A 16,544-nucleotide genomic window follows, 5' to 3' on the forward strand; every position below is an offset into this window, starting at 1 on the left:
TTCGTCTTTGGGTTATAATATATTATATTATGTGGCTTCTCGGTCTTCCTCTGACTTTGGAAAGATCTCGCGCTAATATCAATGGTTTCTCCGTCGATATGCATGTAAATACCATTGAAATACCGCTGAAATACTTCAAGCCCTGTTGTCTGCTTTTCAACGATATTTCACTATTCGCTAAGAATGCGAGTGAGAAATCAGCTGGTAAATCGGACAATTTCGCTCTAGTCTTTTCTTCCTGCGCCACCATTTTTGCTAATTGTTTGTCTGAGGTTAGCACACGTGGGGTGACGTAACTTCAGGAGGCGTGGTTAAGTGCCCTGTACGGAGGGGTCAATTCTCTAGGAGTGAGCAGGTTGGATAGGATGAGAAATGAGCTCATGAGAGGAACAGCCAAAGTTGGATGTTTTGGTGACAAGGTTCGAGAGAGCAGACTTCAATGGTTTGGAAATGTCCAGAGGCGAGAGTGTGAGTATATTGAGAGAAGGGTGTTGAGGATGGAGCTGCCAGGCAAAATAGCGAGAGGAAGACCAAAGAGAAGGTTGATGGATTTTGTGAGGGAACATAAGTGACATTTGTGACATATCCGGCTAATCTCAAAATGATTTATTGCCTACGACATATTTAGCTCCTAAAAATGATTGATTGTCTAAGAGGTCATCCCGCGTCACACAGCCGGTGCACGTTTGTTAACGTTACTTGTTCGGGACATGTGCCAGCTGATTTAACATGCATTGACAAGGAGTAGCATTCGTTAACATCTCATCTGTTGAAAAACAAGGTGAGCTCATGTTTCCTGCCGTTGTTGCGGTGTGAAATCATGTTCGGGGTGTCTGTAGTCACAAAGGAAAGTGATGGGTTGTCATCTCGTCAAAAAAAAAAAAAAGTCATTTACCGGCGTACCTGTGACTAGGTTGCTTTCTGACCCTGTCCCGCGTTGGAGTTGTTCGGGTTTTACATCATATGTGGGGGTATTTGTTGTAACAAGGGAAAATGATGGGTTGTTGTCTAGTCAAGAAAAAATATCTTTTGCAGTCATACATGAAACTAGTTTGCTTTGGGGTGCTGCGAAAGTTGCAAAAGGCAATGGACTGCCCATCAATATTTTTTTCCCACGGGTCTTAACATATCAGGATTGTATTCCGACAAGACCATTGTTTCTGTCTCAAGGCTTTTATCAAAACAGAGATGCGGAGGTGGCAACACTCTCAATCATAAATATGTCACATGTGCACTGACAATATTTAAAAGAACATGTCTGTCTCCTCGAGCATCACCTTACCGTGGTGGAGGGGTTTGTGTGTCTCGATGATCCGAGGAGCGAAGTTGTCTGGGGCTTCATGCCCCTGGTAGGGTCACCCATGTCAAACAGGTCCTAGGTGAGGGACCAGACAAAGTATGACTCGAAAACCCCTATGATGACTACAAAAATTGGATCTTGGTTTCCCTTGCCCGGACGTGGGTCACCGGGGCTCTGGCTCTGGAGCCAGGCCTGGAGGTGGGGCTCGAAGGCGAGCGCCTGGTGGCCGGGCCTGTACCCATGGGGCTCAGCCGGGCACAGCCCGAAAGGGTAATATGGGTCCCCCATCCCATGGGCTCACCACCTGTGAGAGGGGCCATAGGGGTCGGGTGCAGTGTGAGCTGGGTGGTGACCTTAGCGATCCGATCCCCGTTTACAGAAACTAGCTCTAGGGACATGGAATGTCACCTCTTTGGCAGAGAAGGAGCCCGAGTTGGTGCGTAAGGTCGAGAAGTTCCGACTAGATATTGTCGGACTCGCTTCTACGCACCACTTGGGTTTTGGCACCACTCCTTTTGAGAGTGGTTGGACTCTGTTCCACTCTGGAGATGCCCACGGGGAGAGACACCGAGCTGGTGTGGGTATACTTATAGCCCCCAGGTTCGGGGCCTGTACATTGGGGTTTACCCCAGTGGATTCGAGGGTAGCCTCCCACCGCCTGCAGGTAGGGGGATGGGTCCTGACTGTTGTTTGTGCTTATGCACCAAATAGCAGTGCAGAGTACCCACCCTTTTTGGAGTTCTTAGAGGGAGTGCTGGAGAGCGCCCCCTCTGGCGAGACCATCATTCTGCTGGGGGACTTCAATGCCCAAGTGGTTAATGACAGTAAGACCTTGAAGGGCATGATTGGGAAGAATGGCCCCCGCGATCAGAACTCGAGTGGTTTTCTGTTATTGGACTTCTGTGCTCATTACAGATTGTCCATAACAAACACAATGTTCAGGCATAAGGATGTTAACGTGTTTACTTGGCACCAGGACACCCTAGGTCGCAATTCGATGATCAACTTTGTGGTCCTGTCATCGGACATGCGACCGCATGTAATGGACACTCGGGTGAAGAGAGGGGCGGAGCTGTCAACTGATCACCACCCAGTGGTGAATTGGCTCCCATGGTGGGGGAAAATGCCAGTCCGACGTGGCAGGCCCAAACGTATTATAAGGGTCTGCTGGGAACGGCAGGCAGATTCCCCAGGCAGAAGGAATTTCAACTCCCACCTCCGAAAGAACTTTGCTCACATCCCTGAGGAGGCAGGGGACATCGAATCCGAGTGGACGATGTTCTGCACCTCCATTGCTGAGGCGGCTGACCGGAGCTATGGCCGTAAGGTGGTCGGTGCCTGTTGTGGCGGTGGGCATTTCTGGCCTGTGGGACTCCCGAGGCAGCTGATAGGTATCAGGTTGCCAAGGAGAATGCAGCTTCGGTGGTTGCTGAGGCAAAAACCCGGGCGTGGGGGGAGTTTGGTGAGGCCATGGAGAACGACTCCAGGACGGCTTCAAGGAAATTGTGGTCCACTGTCCAGCATCTCATGAGTGGGAAGCAGTGCACCGTCAAGACTGTGTACAGTGGGGACGGGGCACTGCTGACCTCAACTCGGGATGTTGTGAGTCATTGGGGAGAATACTTCGAACATGCCTTCCCACGAGAAACCTGAGTCTGGGTGCTCTGAGGCGGGCTCTTCTATCTCTGGGGTTGACGTCACCGAGGCGGTTAGAAAGCTCCTTGGTGGCAGGGCCCCGGGGATGGATGAGATTTGCCCGGAGTTCCTAAAGGATCTGGATGTTGTGGGCTGTCCTGGTTGACACGCCTCTGCAACATCGCGTAGACATCGGGGACAGTGCCTCTGAATTGGCAGACTGGGGTGGTGGTGAGCGGAGGGTGTGTTCCAACTATAGAAAGATCAAACTCCTCAGCCTCCTTGGTAAGGTCTACTCAGGGGTACTGGAGAGGAGGGTCCATAGGGAAGTCACGTATTGGATTCAAGAGGTGCAATGTGCTTTTCGTCCTGGCCGTGGAACAGTGGACCAGCTCCACACCCTCGGCAGGATCCTCAAGGGTGCATGGGAGTTCGTCCAACCAGTCTACATGTGTTTTGTGGACTTGGAGAAGGCATTCGACTGTGTCCCTCAGGTAGTCGGGAGTATGGGGTACCGAATCCCCTGATACAAGCTGTTAGGTCCCTGTACGACCGCTGTCAGAGTTTGGTCCGCATTGCCGGAATAAGTCGAACTTGTTTCTGGTGAGATTTGGACTCCGCCAAGGCTGCCCTTTGACACCGATTTTCTTCATAATTTTTGTGGACAGAATTTCTAGGCGCAGCTGAGGCGTAGAGGGTGTCCAGTTTGGTGGCCTCAGCATCGCATCTCTCCTCTTTGCAGATGATGTGGTTCTGTTGGCTTCATCAAGCCGCGATCTCCAGCTCTCACTGGAGTGATTCGCAGCCGAGTGTGAAGTGGCTGGGATGAGCATCAGCACCTCCAAATCCGAGGCTATGGTCCTCAGTCAGAAAAGGGTGGCGTGCCCTCTCCAGGTCAGCAATGAGATCCTTCCCAAAGTGGAGGAGTTCAAGTATCTTTGGGTCTTGTTCACAAGTGAGGGAAGAATGGAGAGGGAGATCGACAGACAGATCGGTGCAGCGTCTGTAGTGATGCAGAATTTGAATCGGTCAGCCATGGTAAAGAGGGGGGTAAGTCAAAACGTGAAGGTCTCAATTCACCAGTAAATCTACGTTCCTACCCTCACCTATGGGCATGAGGTGTGGGTTGTGACCGAAAGAATAAGATCCCGGATACAAGCGACCGAAATGAGTTTCCTCCGCAGGGTGTCCAGGCTCTTCCTTAGATATAGGATGAGAAGCTCGGTCATCCAGAAAGGGCTCAGTGTCGAGCCGCTACTCCTCCGCATTGAGAGGAGGCAGATGAGGTGGCTGGGGCATCTGATTCGGATGCCTCCTGAACGCCTCCCTGGTGAGGTGTTCCGGGCATGTCCCACCGAAAAGAGACCCCGAGGAGGACCCAGGACACGCTGGAGAGACTATGTCTCTAGAAGAGCTGGAAGAAGTGGCTGGGGTAAGGGAAGTCTGGGTATCCCTGCTGAAGCTACTTCACCCACGACCCGACCCGGAAAAGCTGTTGATAATGGATGGATGGATGGATGCAAATCAAAAAAAAAAATCTGAAAACATCGTTTCGGCAAAAGTTACATCTCAGATGTACTCTTATGGGGGCTCTTAACATATCGACACTGTATTCCCACAAGACCACTGTTTCTCTCTCAAGGCTTTAATCAGAATCAGCTTTACTGCCCAAGTGTACAAAAATACACAAGAAATTTGTCTCCAGCAGTTGGTGCCTCCCTGGTACGACATTCAGAATAAAGAACAAAGTAACAAGAATAAAGAACAAGAGACATTCTGTTGATAGCAACACTATGAAACATAAATATGTCACAAGACACATGTGCGCTGACAATATTTTTAAAAAACGTGTCTGGAAACCTGATTACGGCAATAAAAAAATATCTGAAACCATCATTGTGGCTTAGGTAACATCCTGAGGTCTTAACATAGTATTTTATCCCACAACACTGTCGTTTCCATCTCAAGGCTTATATCAAAACACAGATGCAGCTGGGAACGTGTATGTTTTTTACGTTATGTTGTGTGGTTTTTTTCACCCTCATGCTACTGGTCGTGTAATATAAATAATTAAAGTTACTAGAAACAATTTGTTTTCTGTATCTCGTGAAGATACAGAGTCTGATCATCTCATGTTTTAGCTCTACATTCTCATTAACCAGGATAAAAGCCTGTGACTGTGTCTACAGGCGTTTACATTGACACCTTTCTGGATGGAACTTTAATGGGCACTCTAGCTGTTCTAAATCCTAGAAGACTCTGGACCCTTGCACAACTGTGAGTTGTGACAACTGTGATTTCTTATAAGAAAAAAGTTCCCTGTGAACTGTCTATTGTTCTTCAATCTTCTAAGTTTGCTCTGTTCTTCGTACTCAACATGTATGTCGTACTCAGGCGCCAACAACTATTGTAGACAAATTCCTTGTGTGTTTTTTCAAACTTGGCCAATAAAGCTGATTCTGATACATTCCAAAATGTAAATTTTAGTTTCAGGAAGCATGTTTTTTTCCAAGTAGGGATGTTTCAAGTTTGCGTGTATGTGTGCAATGCAATGATGCACATGTTAGTATAATTTTCCTCCATTTGTAAAATTTACAGCCACCCACCAAAGTCACAGGTCCCACTAGTCTTCAAAAACTGAGATCGTGACACATATGAAAAGACCCCAGCGATGGAAACACGCAGACCACAGGTACCCACTCTAACTAGTCCGACCTCGGAGGACATACAATATTATAATAATATTAGAATACATTGTTATTAATAATATGTAATATTATTACTAAAAGAACTTCCATCCATCAATTTTCTTAGCTGCTTATCCTCACAAGGGTCACGGGGAGTACTGGAGCCTATCCCGGCTGTTAAGGGACAGGAGGGGGGTACACCCTGAACTGGTTGCCAACCAATTGCAGGGCACATGGAGACAGACAACCGTCGCACTCACAATCACATGTAGGGGGAATTTAGATTGTCCAAATAATGTTGTATGTTTTTGGGATGTGGGAGGAAACCAGAGTGCCCGGAGAAAACCCAGGCTCGCACGGGGAGAACATGCAAACTCCACACAGGCGGGTCCGCAATTGAACCCGGGACCTCAGAGTGAGGTCAACGCTTTACCAGCTGATCCACCATCCCGCCGCTAAAAGAACTCCTCATTGATGAACAGTGTGACCGGGTCCACACAGCACTTCCAGAAGTCCAGGATGATTTCCTTCATCTTTGTGGTGTTCAGTGTAAGGTTGTTTGCTGTACACCACTTTGACAGATTTACAATCTCATACCTGTAGGGATTCTCATTCTCTCCTTTTAAAATGAGCCCGCTCACGGTGGAATGATCATTATGGTACTTGATAATGGAGTTGCTGGGATTGGCTGGGATTCAGTTATATGTGTACAGTGAGTATAGGAGAGGGCTCAGTACACAACTTTGAGGGGACCCAATGCTGAGGGTGATTGAGGAAGGGAGGTGTGGGCCAAGTCTGACAGACTGTGGTCGGGAGTGAGAAGGTCTTTAATCCAGCAGAAGACGGAAGGAGATAGTCCAATGAAGGAGAGTTTGTCAACAAAATACCTGCGATGTTGGTATTCAAGGGTGAACTAAAGTCTATGTAGTAGTATCCTCACATAGTTCCCTTGGCGTTCCAGGTGGCTCAGTGCAGTGTGGAGAGTTACAGCGATTGCATCCTCGGTAGACCAGTTTTCTCTGTTGGCAAACTTGTAGGGTCAAGTGAGGGAGGAAGTGAGCCCCTTATGTGGCGTGGAACTAGCCCCTCAAAGCACTTCATGATCATAGGTGTGAGTGCAACAGGCCTGTAATCATTTATTTTTTTGGGACGGGGATGATTTTTGCACATTTCAAGCAGGAGGGAATGGTTGATTGTGGCAGCTGTTTAATATTTTTTTAAAAACACTGGTCAGCTGATCAGCACAGGGTTTCAGTACCTTCCCTGGCACTCCATCGAGGCCAGCAGCCTTCCTGGTGTTTACAGTCCTGAGCACACATCTCACTTCATGTTCCTGAAGTGTCAGTGTGCTGCTGATGGGAGGTGGTGGTGATGAGATTGAATTTGTTCTGTCAGTCTCAAAATGGGCAAAGAAAGGGTTGAGTTCCTCTGCCTGCAAGGCATCTGTGTTTCAGGCACATATCTTATTTCTGTTGTAGTTTGTGATGTGTTGTAATAACATTTTTTTGAGGTACTTTCTGTGAAGCACACCTCAATATTTCTTTTGTAGGCCACCTTGGCCGCTCTGATGCCTCTATTTAAGTCAGCTCTGGCAATGCTGTACTGTGCCTTGTCCCCTGACCTGAAAGCCGTGTTGCGGCGTCTCAGGGGTGCCTTAGTCTCTTGTGTCATCCAGGGTTTTTTGTTGGGGAAAAACTGGATCTGTCTATTGACAGTCACAGTGTATATCCTGTTTTTTTTTTTATATAGACAGATCAGTATCTGTGTGTTGCTGGAGGTTCTGGTGTTCAAACAATTGCCAAACAGTGCGTGAAAAACAGTGCAGCAGAGAGAGTGCATTCTTAGGCCATGTTGTAATTGTCTTTGTTTGTCTTTGTAGGGGAAAGTATGTGAGCGTGAGGATGATGGAAACATGATCGGATCCCGCAAGATGGGGGAGGGAGGTTGCCCTGTATGCATGTTTAATGTTGATGTAAACATGGTCAAGGGTTTCATCTCCTCTGGTGGGACACTTCACATACTGGGTGAATTTGGGTAGAACATTATTTAATCATGCTTGATTGAAGTCACCAACAACAATAAATCCTCCATTGGGGTGGGCGAGCTGCTGTTTGTTTAGAGTTCCAAGCAGACAGCTAAGTGCTGCGTTAATGTTAGCATCCGGCGGGATATATACAGCTACCACAATGACAACCGTTAGCTCCATCGGAAGATAAAAGGTTCTGCGCAAGACTGTAAGGAAATGTAACATGAGCCACAATGATGTGTTCAGAGTTTTGTTTTGTTTTTATTGCCGTAAGGAGGTTTTCAGACATATATATTTTAAATATTGTCAATGCACATGTGACATATTTATGATTCAGTGTTGCCACCTCCGCATCTGTGTTTCGATAAAAGCTTTGAGATGGAAACAATGGTCTTGTGGGAATACAATCATGATATGTTAAAACCCCCGTGAAAATAATACTGATGGACCGCCCATTGCCTTTCACACCACCCCACTGTGTGACCACCTGGATGACCCCCAAACACCTCAGTGCGGGCCATGGGAGCTTCTTACATGCACCATTGATGTGGGACAGGGTCAGAAAGCAACCTACAACCAACAGGTATGAGTGCAAATGATAATTTTTTTGACTCGATCACAACCCATCATTTTCCTTTTGTTACAATAGACATCCAGGAACATAATGTCACACCCCAACAACGCCAGGAAACATGAGCTCACCGTGTTTTCAGTGGATGCAACACTATTTTGTTCTGACAGAATCCTACTCCTTGTCAACGGATGCAAGATCAGCTGGCATGTGTCCCTACAAGTCACGTCAGCAAACACGTGTGCCGGTTGCATGACCCAGGATGACCTCTTGGACAATCAATCATTTCTGCAAGCCGCATATGTAAAAGGCAAAAAATCATTTTGACATGAGCCGGATATATCATAGGCTAGCAATCATTTTTAGATCAAAGCCCCATATGACATTATATCACGTCATTTTTTGATCAAAGCGGGCCTTTAAAACACTCGACTGTAGCAACTAGCAGCCCTTTAGTTTTGTTGCATTAATTAGTGTTAGGGTTGTGCAAATTCCAACTACATCTTGAGGCTACCTGAATGTGATTCCATCCATCGATTATCCAAGCTGCTTATCCTCACAAGGGTTACGGGAGATCCGGAGTCAGTTGAAAGGCGGAGTACACCCTGAACTGAGTGAGTGAGTGAGTGAGTGAGTGAGTGAGTGAGTGAGTGAGTGAGTGAGTGAGTGAGTGAGGAGTGAGTGAGTGAGTGAGTGAGTGAGTGAGTGAGTGAGTGAGTGAGTGAGTGAGTGAGTGAGTGAGTGAGTGAGTGAGTGAGTGAGTGAGAGTGAGTGAGTGAGTGAGTGAGTGAGTGAGTGAGTGAGTGAGTGGAGTGAGTGAGTGGAGTGAGTGAGTGAGTGAGTGAGTGAGTGAGTGAGTGAGTGAGTGAGTGAGTGAGTGAGTGAGTGAGTGAAGTGAGTGAGTGAGTGTGAGTGAGTGAGTGAGTGAGTTGAGTGAGTGAGTGAGTGAGTTAGTGAGTGAGTGAGTGAGTGAGTGAGTGAGTGAGTGAGTGAGTGAGTGAGTGAGTGAGTGAGTGAAGGCATGCAAAGCAAGTTTTTTTTAGTTTGACCTGCACAGGTATGTGGTACAGAAAAAAATGACATCATCCATTATAAAGTGTTGAATTGATTGTGCTCGCCTAAACCGTCGACTACAAAAAAATCTCATGTTGTTCAATCCCTAGCATGCTTTTATGTGTGAGTGAACAGTATGAGGCTATGCGCCCATCTTGTGCCCCTGAAAAGCCAGTGATTTAAACATCTTTCTATACATTTCAACATTACAAATGAACATTTGTGTTGAAAAAAATGGCACTCACATGTGTTAATTGCATTTCCATTCTCTTCATCCTTTGAAAGGAACAGAGTAGGTTAAACGAAGATTAAAACATTTCTTCAAAGTTAAAATACAGTGGAACTTCTATCGAACAGTCTAATAGGAGTGAAGAGTCGTCTGATAGTCGTGTCCATTAATTTTAAGCAGTTTTTATCGAGGCCTAAAAATATCCAGAGTTGTAAAAAATTACTGTACATAAATATTTTTAAAATGTTTTAGTTGACAAACTTAGTATCAAACAATGTTGTGATTGTCTATACTAGGGGTGGGCAAATTAAAGCCCATGGGCCACATCCGCCCTGTAGACCATCTCAATCTGGCCTGCCAAAGGTTGGTAGACATTGCCCAAATCATACTAACGTCACGACTACATTCATTTGACATCTGTAATGCCGAGTGGCTCCACCAGGTAGCGCAGTATATACAGAGATGCACTCACTGGAGTTTGGCTGTCCTCCATAAACTCAGCTGCAACCCTGAACCCTTCTTCAACCAGGGGTGAACCAAACCAAGTAAAATTCACCAGTGATTGCTGAGCAGTAACCTGGGTCCCAGAAGTTATTCTGGTTGATTTGGAGGTGAAAAGAAAGAAATCTGCTTACCTTGGAGTTGTGGATGAAGGACTCTGGTGGGTAAACTATAAAGTGTTGGAGAGTGAAACCAAATCCCTGCAAGTTCTTATGGAGGTAAATGGTCTTAAGGGGGCACCATGACATGCCCTCCACATCACGAAATGAAAGTGGACGGAAACTATTTTCATTGGATGACACCATGTTATGTCTGAGTCCTTGAGCCTATCAATAGGGAGAAAAATTATTGTTCAGACGTTTTGTAATTGCTGGGAATAAAATATACACATTATAACATCAAAAATTACTTTAACGTGAATGTTGAATGATGTAAAAAAGCTTTCACAGTGGTGACATATATAAGTTGAGTAAAAGATAATTCACTTTACTACACTTTTAAAATACTCTACCTACTGCCGCTACTCTAGGACTGCTGAGACTGACGCCCAACCCCGATACACCCATCTGGTTGCATCGACCAAGTTATTCACATGAAAAATTAATGGGGGGATCTTCAGCAAGGCAGCTATAGTATGTTGATGATATTCTAGCTATAATTTCCAAGATAAAATTAATTGAAATTCCTTGATGACGAAAGGGAATCCTGATGGGGTTTTTTTCTGAAGTGTGAAGTTTCATCACGGCAAAGTGGAAAAAAAGCAACATGACAACAAATCTAAATGTAAATAAAAATGAAGTGTTCATTCTCCCATACCAAATAAGACTGACAGAATAGCTCTAGGTGTTGAGAATTGTTGTGGAAATGAAAAAGTTGTATGTAATGGAAACTTTTTTTTTTCCTCCAACAGAAAAATGAAAATTGGGGCTGGAGAAAATTTGCCCAAAGAAGGCAGTACAATGGAAAACCTTCAACACCTGAACAAGAAGAGGCTAGTCCTAAGCAAGGTTGGAAGACTTAATGATCCTGCATGACTGAATTGCTAGCTTGGCCTGACAAAAGGAACACATGGACTTTGAAAATTTTGATAATTAGGGAAACAAAAATTAACCCACGAATCATGGCACAGCGTCATAGAAGAGTCCTTCAAGATCTTGTTTTCTTGTTGGCTTGTCCCTTTAGGGGTCACCACAGCGCGTCATCCTTTTCCATGTAAACCTATCTCCTGCATCTTCCTCTCTAACACCAACTGCCCATATGTCATATGTCAACATCCATCAACCTTCTGTTTGGTCTTCCTCTCGCTCTTTTCCCTGGCAGCTCCATCCTCAGCACCCTACTTCCAATATATTCACTCTCTCGCCTCTGCACACGTCCAAACTATCGAAGTCCCAAAACTTTTCTCCAAAAGATCCAACTTTGGTTGTTCCTCTCATGAGCTCATTTCTAATCCTATCCAACCTGCTCACTCCTAACGAGAATCTCGACATTTTCATTTCTGCCATCTCCAGCTCTACTTCCTGTTGTCTCTTCAGTGCCACAGTGTCAGTGCCCAGAGGAAACCCATGCAGGCACAGGGAGAACATGCAAACTCCACACAAGTGGGTCTGGGATTGAACCCGGGACCTCAGAACTGTGAGCTCCACAGTTTTTCCAGCTGATCCATCGTGTCACCCTAATTAGACATATATAATATATATAGAGAGAACAATAACTTAGTCTGCACAGACCAACATGTTCCTGTCTTCACAAGGATCTTCAACAGGTCTCTAGAACTGGGTGAAGTACTAACGTGCGTCAAATGATCCATCATCATACCAGTCCTCAAAAAAGCAGGTCTTTATGACTACAGGTCTGTTACCTTGAAATCTGTAGTAATAAAGTCCTTTGAACGTCTTGTGCTGTACCACCTCAAGAGCGTCACAGATCCCCAGCTGGACCCACTTTAGTTTGCCTATCGAGCTAACAGGTTTGTAGATGATGCCATCAACATGGGTCTGCATGTCATCCTTGAACATCTCGACAGTGAGGGAACCTATTTAAGGATCCTGTTCGTAAACTTCAGCTCCGCGTTTAACACCATCATTCCTGAACTCCTCTCTTCCAAACTTCTCCAGCTGAGCGTCTTGCCTGCGATTTCCCAGTGGATCCTGATGGCCAATACAAAGCAGGTGAGGCTGGGGAACAGCACCTCATCCACATCAACTATAAGCACCGGGGTACCCCAAGGTTGTGTCCTCTACCCGCTTCTGATGAAATGACTGCGCCTCGAGGCACCCGACTGTCAAACTCCTGATGTTCACAGATGACACCACTTTCATCGGCCTCGTTGAGGATGGCAACAAGTCTGCGCGACAGGAAATGGTGAGAGTGAAGCTTTGGTGTGGCCAACTCAACCTGGAGTTGAACCCTCTAAAGGCTCTAGAGATGCTCGTGGACTTCAGGAGGCATCCTTCACCACAGCTGCCCCTGACGTGGTCCAACTGATCACAGTCTGGTTTGGGGCTACCACAATAAAGGACCAACTTCGACTGAAATGGACAATCAAAACCGCTGAACGGATTGTTGGCACCAACCTACTCAACCTTGAAGACTTGCACGCTATTCAAACTAGGTCCAGAGCAGACAGGATCCTTTGGGACCTTACACGTCCTGGCTACCAACACTTCCAGCTCCTTTCGTCGGGTAAGTGCTATCAATCAATGCAAGTCAGAACTAGCAGGCATTCAAACATTTTTTTCCCTCTGGCAATTACTGTAAGTTATTACATTCTTGACCAGCGAATCTACTTTTTTCTGCCTTGTACTGTTGTTGGGACACACCCTCACATCCTGCTGGTCCAATCAGTATTAGTACTAGTCATATATTCTGGAGACTATCGCATGATTCGTCACTTTAACCTGCTCCCTTTGCGCATTTGTGGTCTTAATAATTTGAACCACAAACAGGTAAGGGTGCTACGTCCAAGCTTAACAATATGAGAGTCATAGACGCACTCTTAACTGTTCTAAATGAAGAAGACTCTGCATATTGCACATGTCTGACTCTTATAAGGATTATGTAATAATAATAATAATGTAATAATGCCTCTTGTTCTTTGTTCTTGTTCATTTGTTTGTTCATTGTTCAGAATGTCATATCAGGGCAGCACCGAATGCCGGAGACAAATTCCTTGTGTCTTTTTCCACACTTGGCCAATCAAGTTGATTCTGATTCTGACATGAGACTGCCATTCGTGTTTATAATCTCACTAAACACTTTGGTTTGGTAAAATCTATACCATCTTTATTATTGTATTAAATAGAAGTAAAGAGAAAAAAATTGAAAGGAGAAGTGACTACCTACTGACAGCAAGATAGGTTCAGAAAGGAGCCATCATTCCTAAACCAGTGTTAACTGCACAGACTGGTGAAAGTCTCCCTAGATTCCGCCTTTGGCCATATTTAGTCAGGAACAGATCACAGGATTGGACCCAAAATGTATGACTCTCAAGCCCAGGTACAGTTAGGGGAGAGTTGTTTTTTTTTCAATCCAAGGTCAATACACGGGCAGGCAGTCCAACCAACAGTGTCAGAATCAGAAGGCAAAGAGGCAAGGTCATAAACAAGGCAGGGTTCAGTACACAGGATCATTGACGTGAACGTGGAACTCCAGCAACGTGACAAAGTACAATGATTTGGCAAACTGAGACACACACACGTGAAGCTTAAATACACTGTCTAATTAGCCTGAATGAGCTGCAGGTGAGGAATCTGCTGTCAGAGGTAGCCGCATCCGGTGCAGTGGCATGGCCACACCTCTGACAATATGCTCCATACCCAAGGCCAATCTTAGATGGCCCAGGAGCCCCAGATTGTGCAACATGGAAGTCCCGGATGAGCATAGGGTCAACAATGAAATCAAAGGGATACACGACTGTTCCTTGGGATATTAGCACTCCGAAACTACAAAATACTGCACCCCGTTCCCGTGGCGGCGCAAGGATAGCAGATGCTGCACTGAATAGATCGTAACCCCATCCACGAATCGGTAAGGGAGGAGAGGGCCTGGCAGGAGGGACTAATAGAGACACCTAGGCCATCTTGAGAAAACTGACATGAAATGTCGGGTGGACCTCATGGACATGGGGAGTCTCAGCTTCATCATCACTGGTTTGACGATTTTAGCCTGGGAGCTATCTTATGGGATTCCCCCCAGAGGGAACGGTGTTTCATCGAGAGCCAGACCCAGTGACCCACCCTGTAAGCAGGGCCTGGGGTCCTCCTATGGTCTGCCGTCGCCTTATAGGAGTGTCCCTGGCACAACAGCATATACCGGGCTCATTCCCAGGTCCTCTTACAGCGTCTAACCAGGGCCAACAGGGACGGAACAGCAGATTCAGGGGCTGGAGTGGGAAACATGCAAAATATGTAATGGGAAAAAATGGTGGATGTGGAGAGTTATGTGAATATGTGCCCCGAACTAGTTTTTCGTTCCAGGTATGGGGGATCCTGGGAGGTGAGACACTGGGACTCCCGTCTCTAGGTCCTTGTTTAAACATTCAATCTGCCTATTGGTCTAGGGATGGAACCCCAAGGACATACTGACCAAGTCCCGAATTAAGGAACAAAACCCCCTCCAGAATCATGAAATAAACTGTGGGCCCTTAGACAGATTATCTACCGGCAACTCACTGACAATGAAAAACATTCAACATTAAAAGTTTGGCCGTATGCTTGACTGAGGGAATTTTTGGCAACGAGAAGAAGTGCGCCATTTTTGAGAATCAATCCACTACCGAGAAATGACAGTTTTGCCCCGTGATGCCGGCAGCCTTGTCACAAAGTCTAGCGCAATATGGGACCAAAGTGACGGCCGATGGAAAGAGGTCGCAACCCGGGAAGATTTGTGATGGAGTGCATGTCAGACACACACCGACAGTCTTTAACATCTTTTATGATGTTGGGCCACCAGAAATGTTGTTTGATAGTGAATTGGGTGTTATCTATGCCCAGATGACATACGGTCTTGTTGGTGTGGGCCCAGTGAATTACACGACCCCTCAAGGAAGTCACTACGGCGCAACAGTTGTCTGGACACCCTTCGGGATGGTGGATATCTTGTAGGGCATCTTTGACTTGTGTCTCTATTTTCCATGTTAAGGCAGATACAAAACGTGATTTAGGTAGTATGGGTGAGGTTCGGAATGGACTTTCTCAAGGGAATGTAATCAGGACAGTACACCGGGCTTGCCATTTTTTGACCCCGGCTAATAGGACAAGACGAAGTCAAAATGAGCAAAAAAAAAAAAAGCACCCACCTAGCTTGACTCTGCTTGAGTCTTTTTGGTGATTTGATATATTCTAGTCTTCCTCAAGACAATGCCTGCATCCTGACAGAGCTATCTTGAGCTTCGTTTTTTTTTGACAGGAACGCACAAGGAAGTTACTGAACATCCGTAGGATTTCTCTGCAAGAGAACCGCTCCAATTTTTCATTTTCTCTGCCCTAACGTAAAGGCCATTACGCAAAGGCAGCTGTAGAACTGCATGGACATGTCAAACATGTTTTTTTTTTTTTTTGAGAATAAGAAAAAAAATCAAGATAACATTTAGATAAACAAAAACAGGGACATTGAGCAAGTTCCGATACATGTCACTGAGAAAATTCCGAAATACAGCCGGGGTGTTCCTGAGGCCGAAAGGCATCAGCAAGTATTCATAATGTCTGGGAGGGGTCTTGAATTTAGTTTTCCACTCATCCCCCCCACTACCAAATCCAGACAAGGTTGTAAGTGTTCCTAAAGTCCAACTTGGTAAATAACTTGGCCCCCTCCAGAAGTTCAAAAGCAGTGGAAATGAGGGAAAGAGCATGCTTGTTTTTAACTGTTATGCTGTTGAGTCCCACTATGGGGGCACAAGGCTGTGCAATCAGTAGGCCGGTCCCAAGCCCGGATAAATGCAAAGGGTTGCATCAGGAAGGGCATCTGGCGGAAAACTGTGCCAAACAAATATGAGTGTTCATCTAAAGAATCCCATACCAGATCGGTTGTGGCCCGGGTTAACAACGCCCGCTCCTGGCACCGATAACCTGCAGAGCGTCGGTGGAAATTCAGCTACTGTTGTTCGAAGACAAAGAAACAGACGAAAGCGAATTCATTGGCAGAAGAAGAAGAAGAATGCACAGAGACAACAACTGAGTGTAGGGACTTTTGAATGTTGGGACGATGAAAGGAAAAGCTCAGGAGTTGGTTGACATGATGATTAGGGTAAAGGTTGATATATTGTGCATCCAAGAGAGCAGGTGGAAAGAGAGTAAGGTAAGAAGTTTAGGAGGAGGGTTTCAATTATTTTACCATGGAGTAGATGGGAAGAAAAATTAATTGGGCGTTATTTTAAAGGAAGAGCTGGTGAATAATGTCTTGGAGGTGATCAGGCTGAAACTTGAAATTGAGGGTGTTCTGTATAATGTGATTAGCGCCTACGCCCCACAGGGAGGATGTGACCTAAAGGTGAAAGAGAAATCCTGGAAGGAACTAGATGAAGTAGTTCTGAGCATCCCAGA

The 16,544-nt window shown here is 45.8% G+C and overlaps 1 protein-coding gene and 1 long non-coding RNA gene across 2 annotated transcripts in view; one reads left to right on the forward strand and one right to left on the reverse strand.

Moving 5' to 3' along the window:
• LOC133495508 (rho GTPase-activating protein 21-like) overlaps positions 1 to 10,328 on the reverse strand; it is a 62,328-nt gene extending 52,000 nt beyond the window's left edge. Inside the window, exons 1-2 of the mRNA XM_061810250.1 lie at positions 10,137 to 10,328; positions 9,518 to 9,548 (exon numbers count right to left, since the gene is read on the reverse strand). Coding sequence (XP_061666234.1) covers positions 9,518 to 9,548; positions 10,137 to 10,307 — 202 coding nt within the window. The 5' untranslated portion in view covers positions 10,308 to 10,328. The remainder of the gene's footprint in view (positions 1 to 9,517; positions 9,549 to 10,136) is intronic.
• Positions 10,329 to 10,817: 489 nt separating this feature from the next.
• LOC133495509 (uncharacterized) overlaps positions 10,818 to 16,544 on the forward strand; it is a 61,853-nt gene continuing 56,126 nt past the window's right edge. Inside the window, exon 1 of the long non-coding RNA XR_009793596.1 lies at positions 10,818 to 12,687. This is a non-coding gene — a long non-coding RNA (uncharacterized LOC133495509). The remainder of the gene's footprint in view (positions 12,688 to 16,544) is intronic.

Source organism: Syngnathoides biaculeatus, chromosome 22, assembly GCF_019802595.1.
Source record: "Syngnathoides biaculeatus isolate LvHL_M chromosome 22, ASM1980259v1, whole genome shotgun sequence".
NCBI lineage: Eukaryota > Metazoa > Chordata > Actinopteri > Syngnathiformes > Syngnathidae > Syngnathoides > Syngnathoides biaculeatus.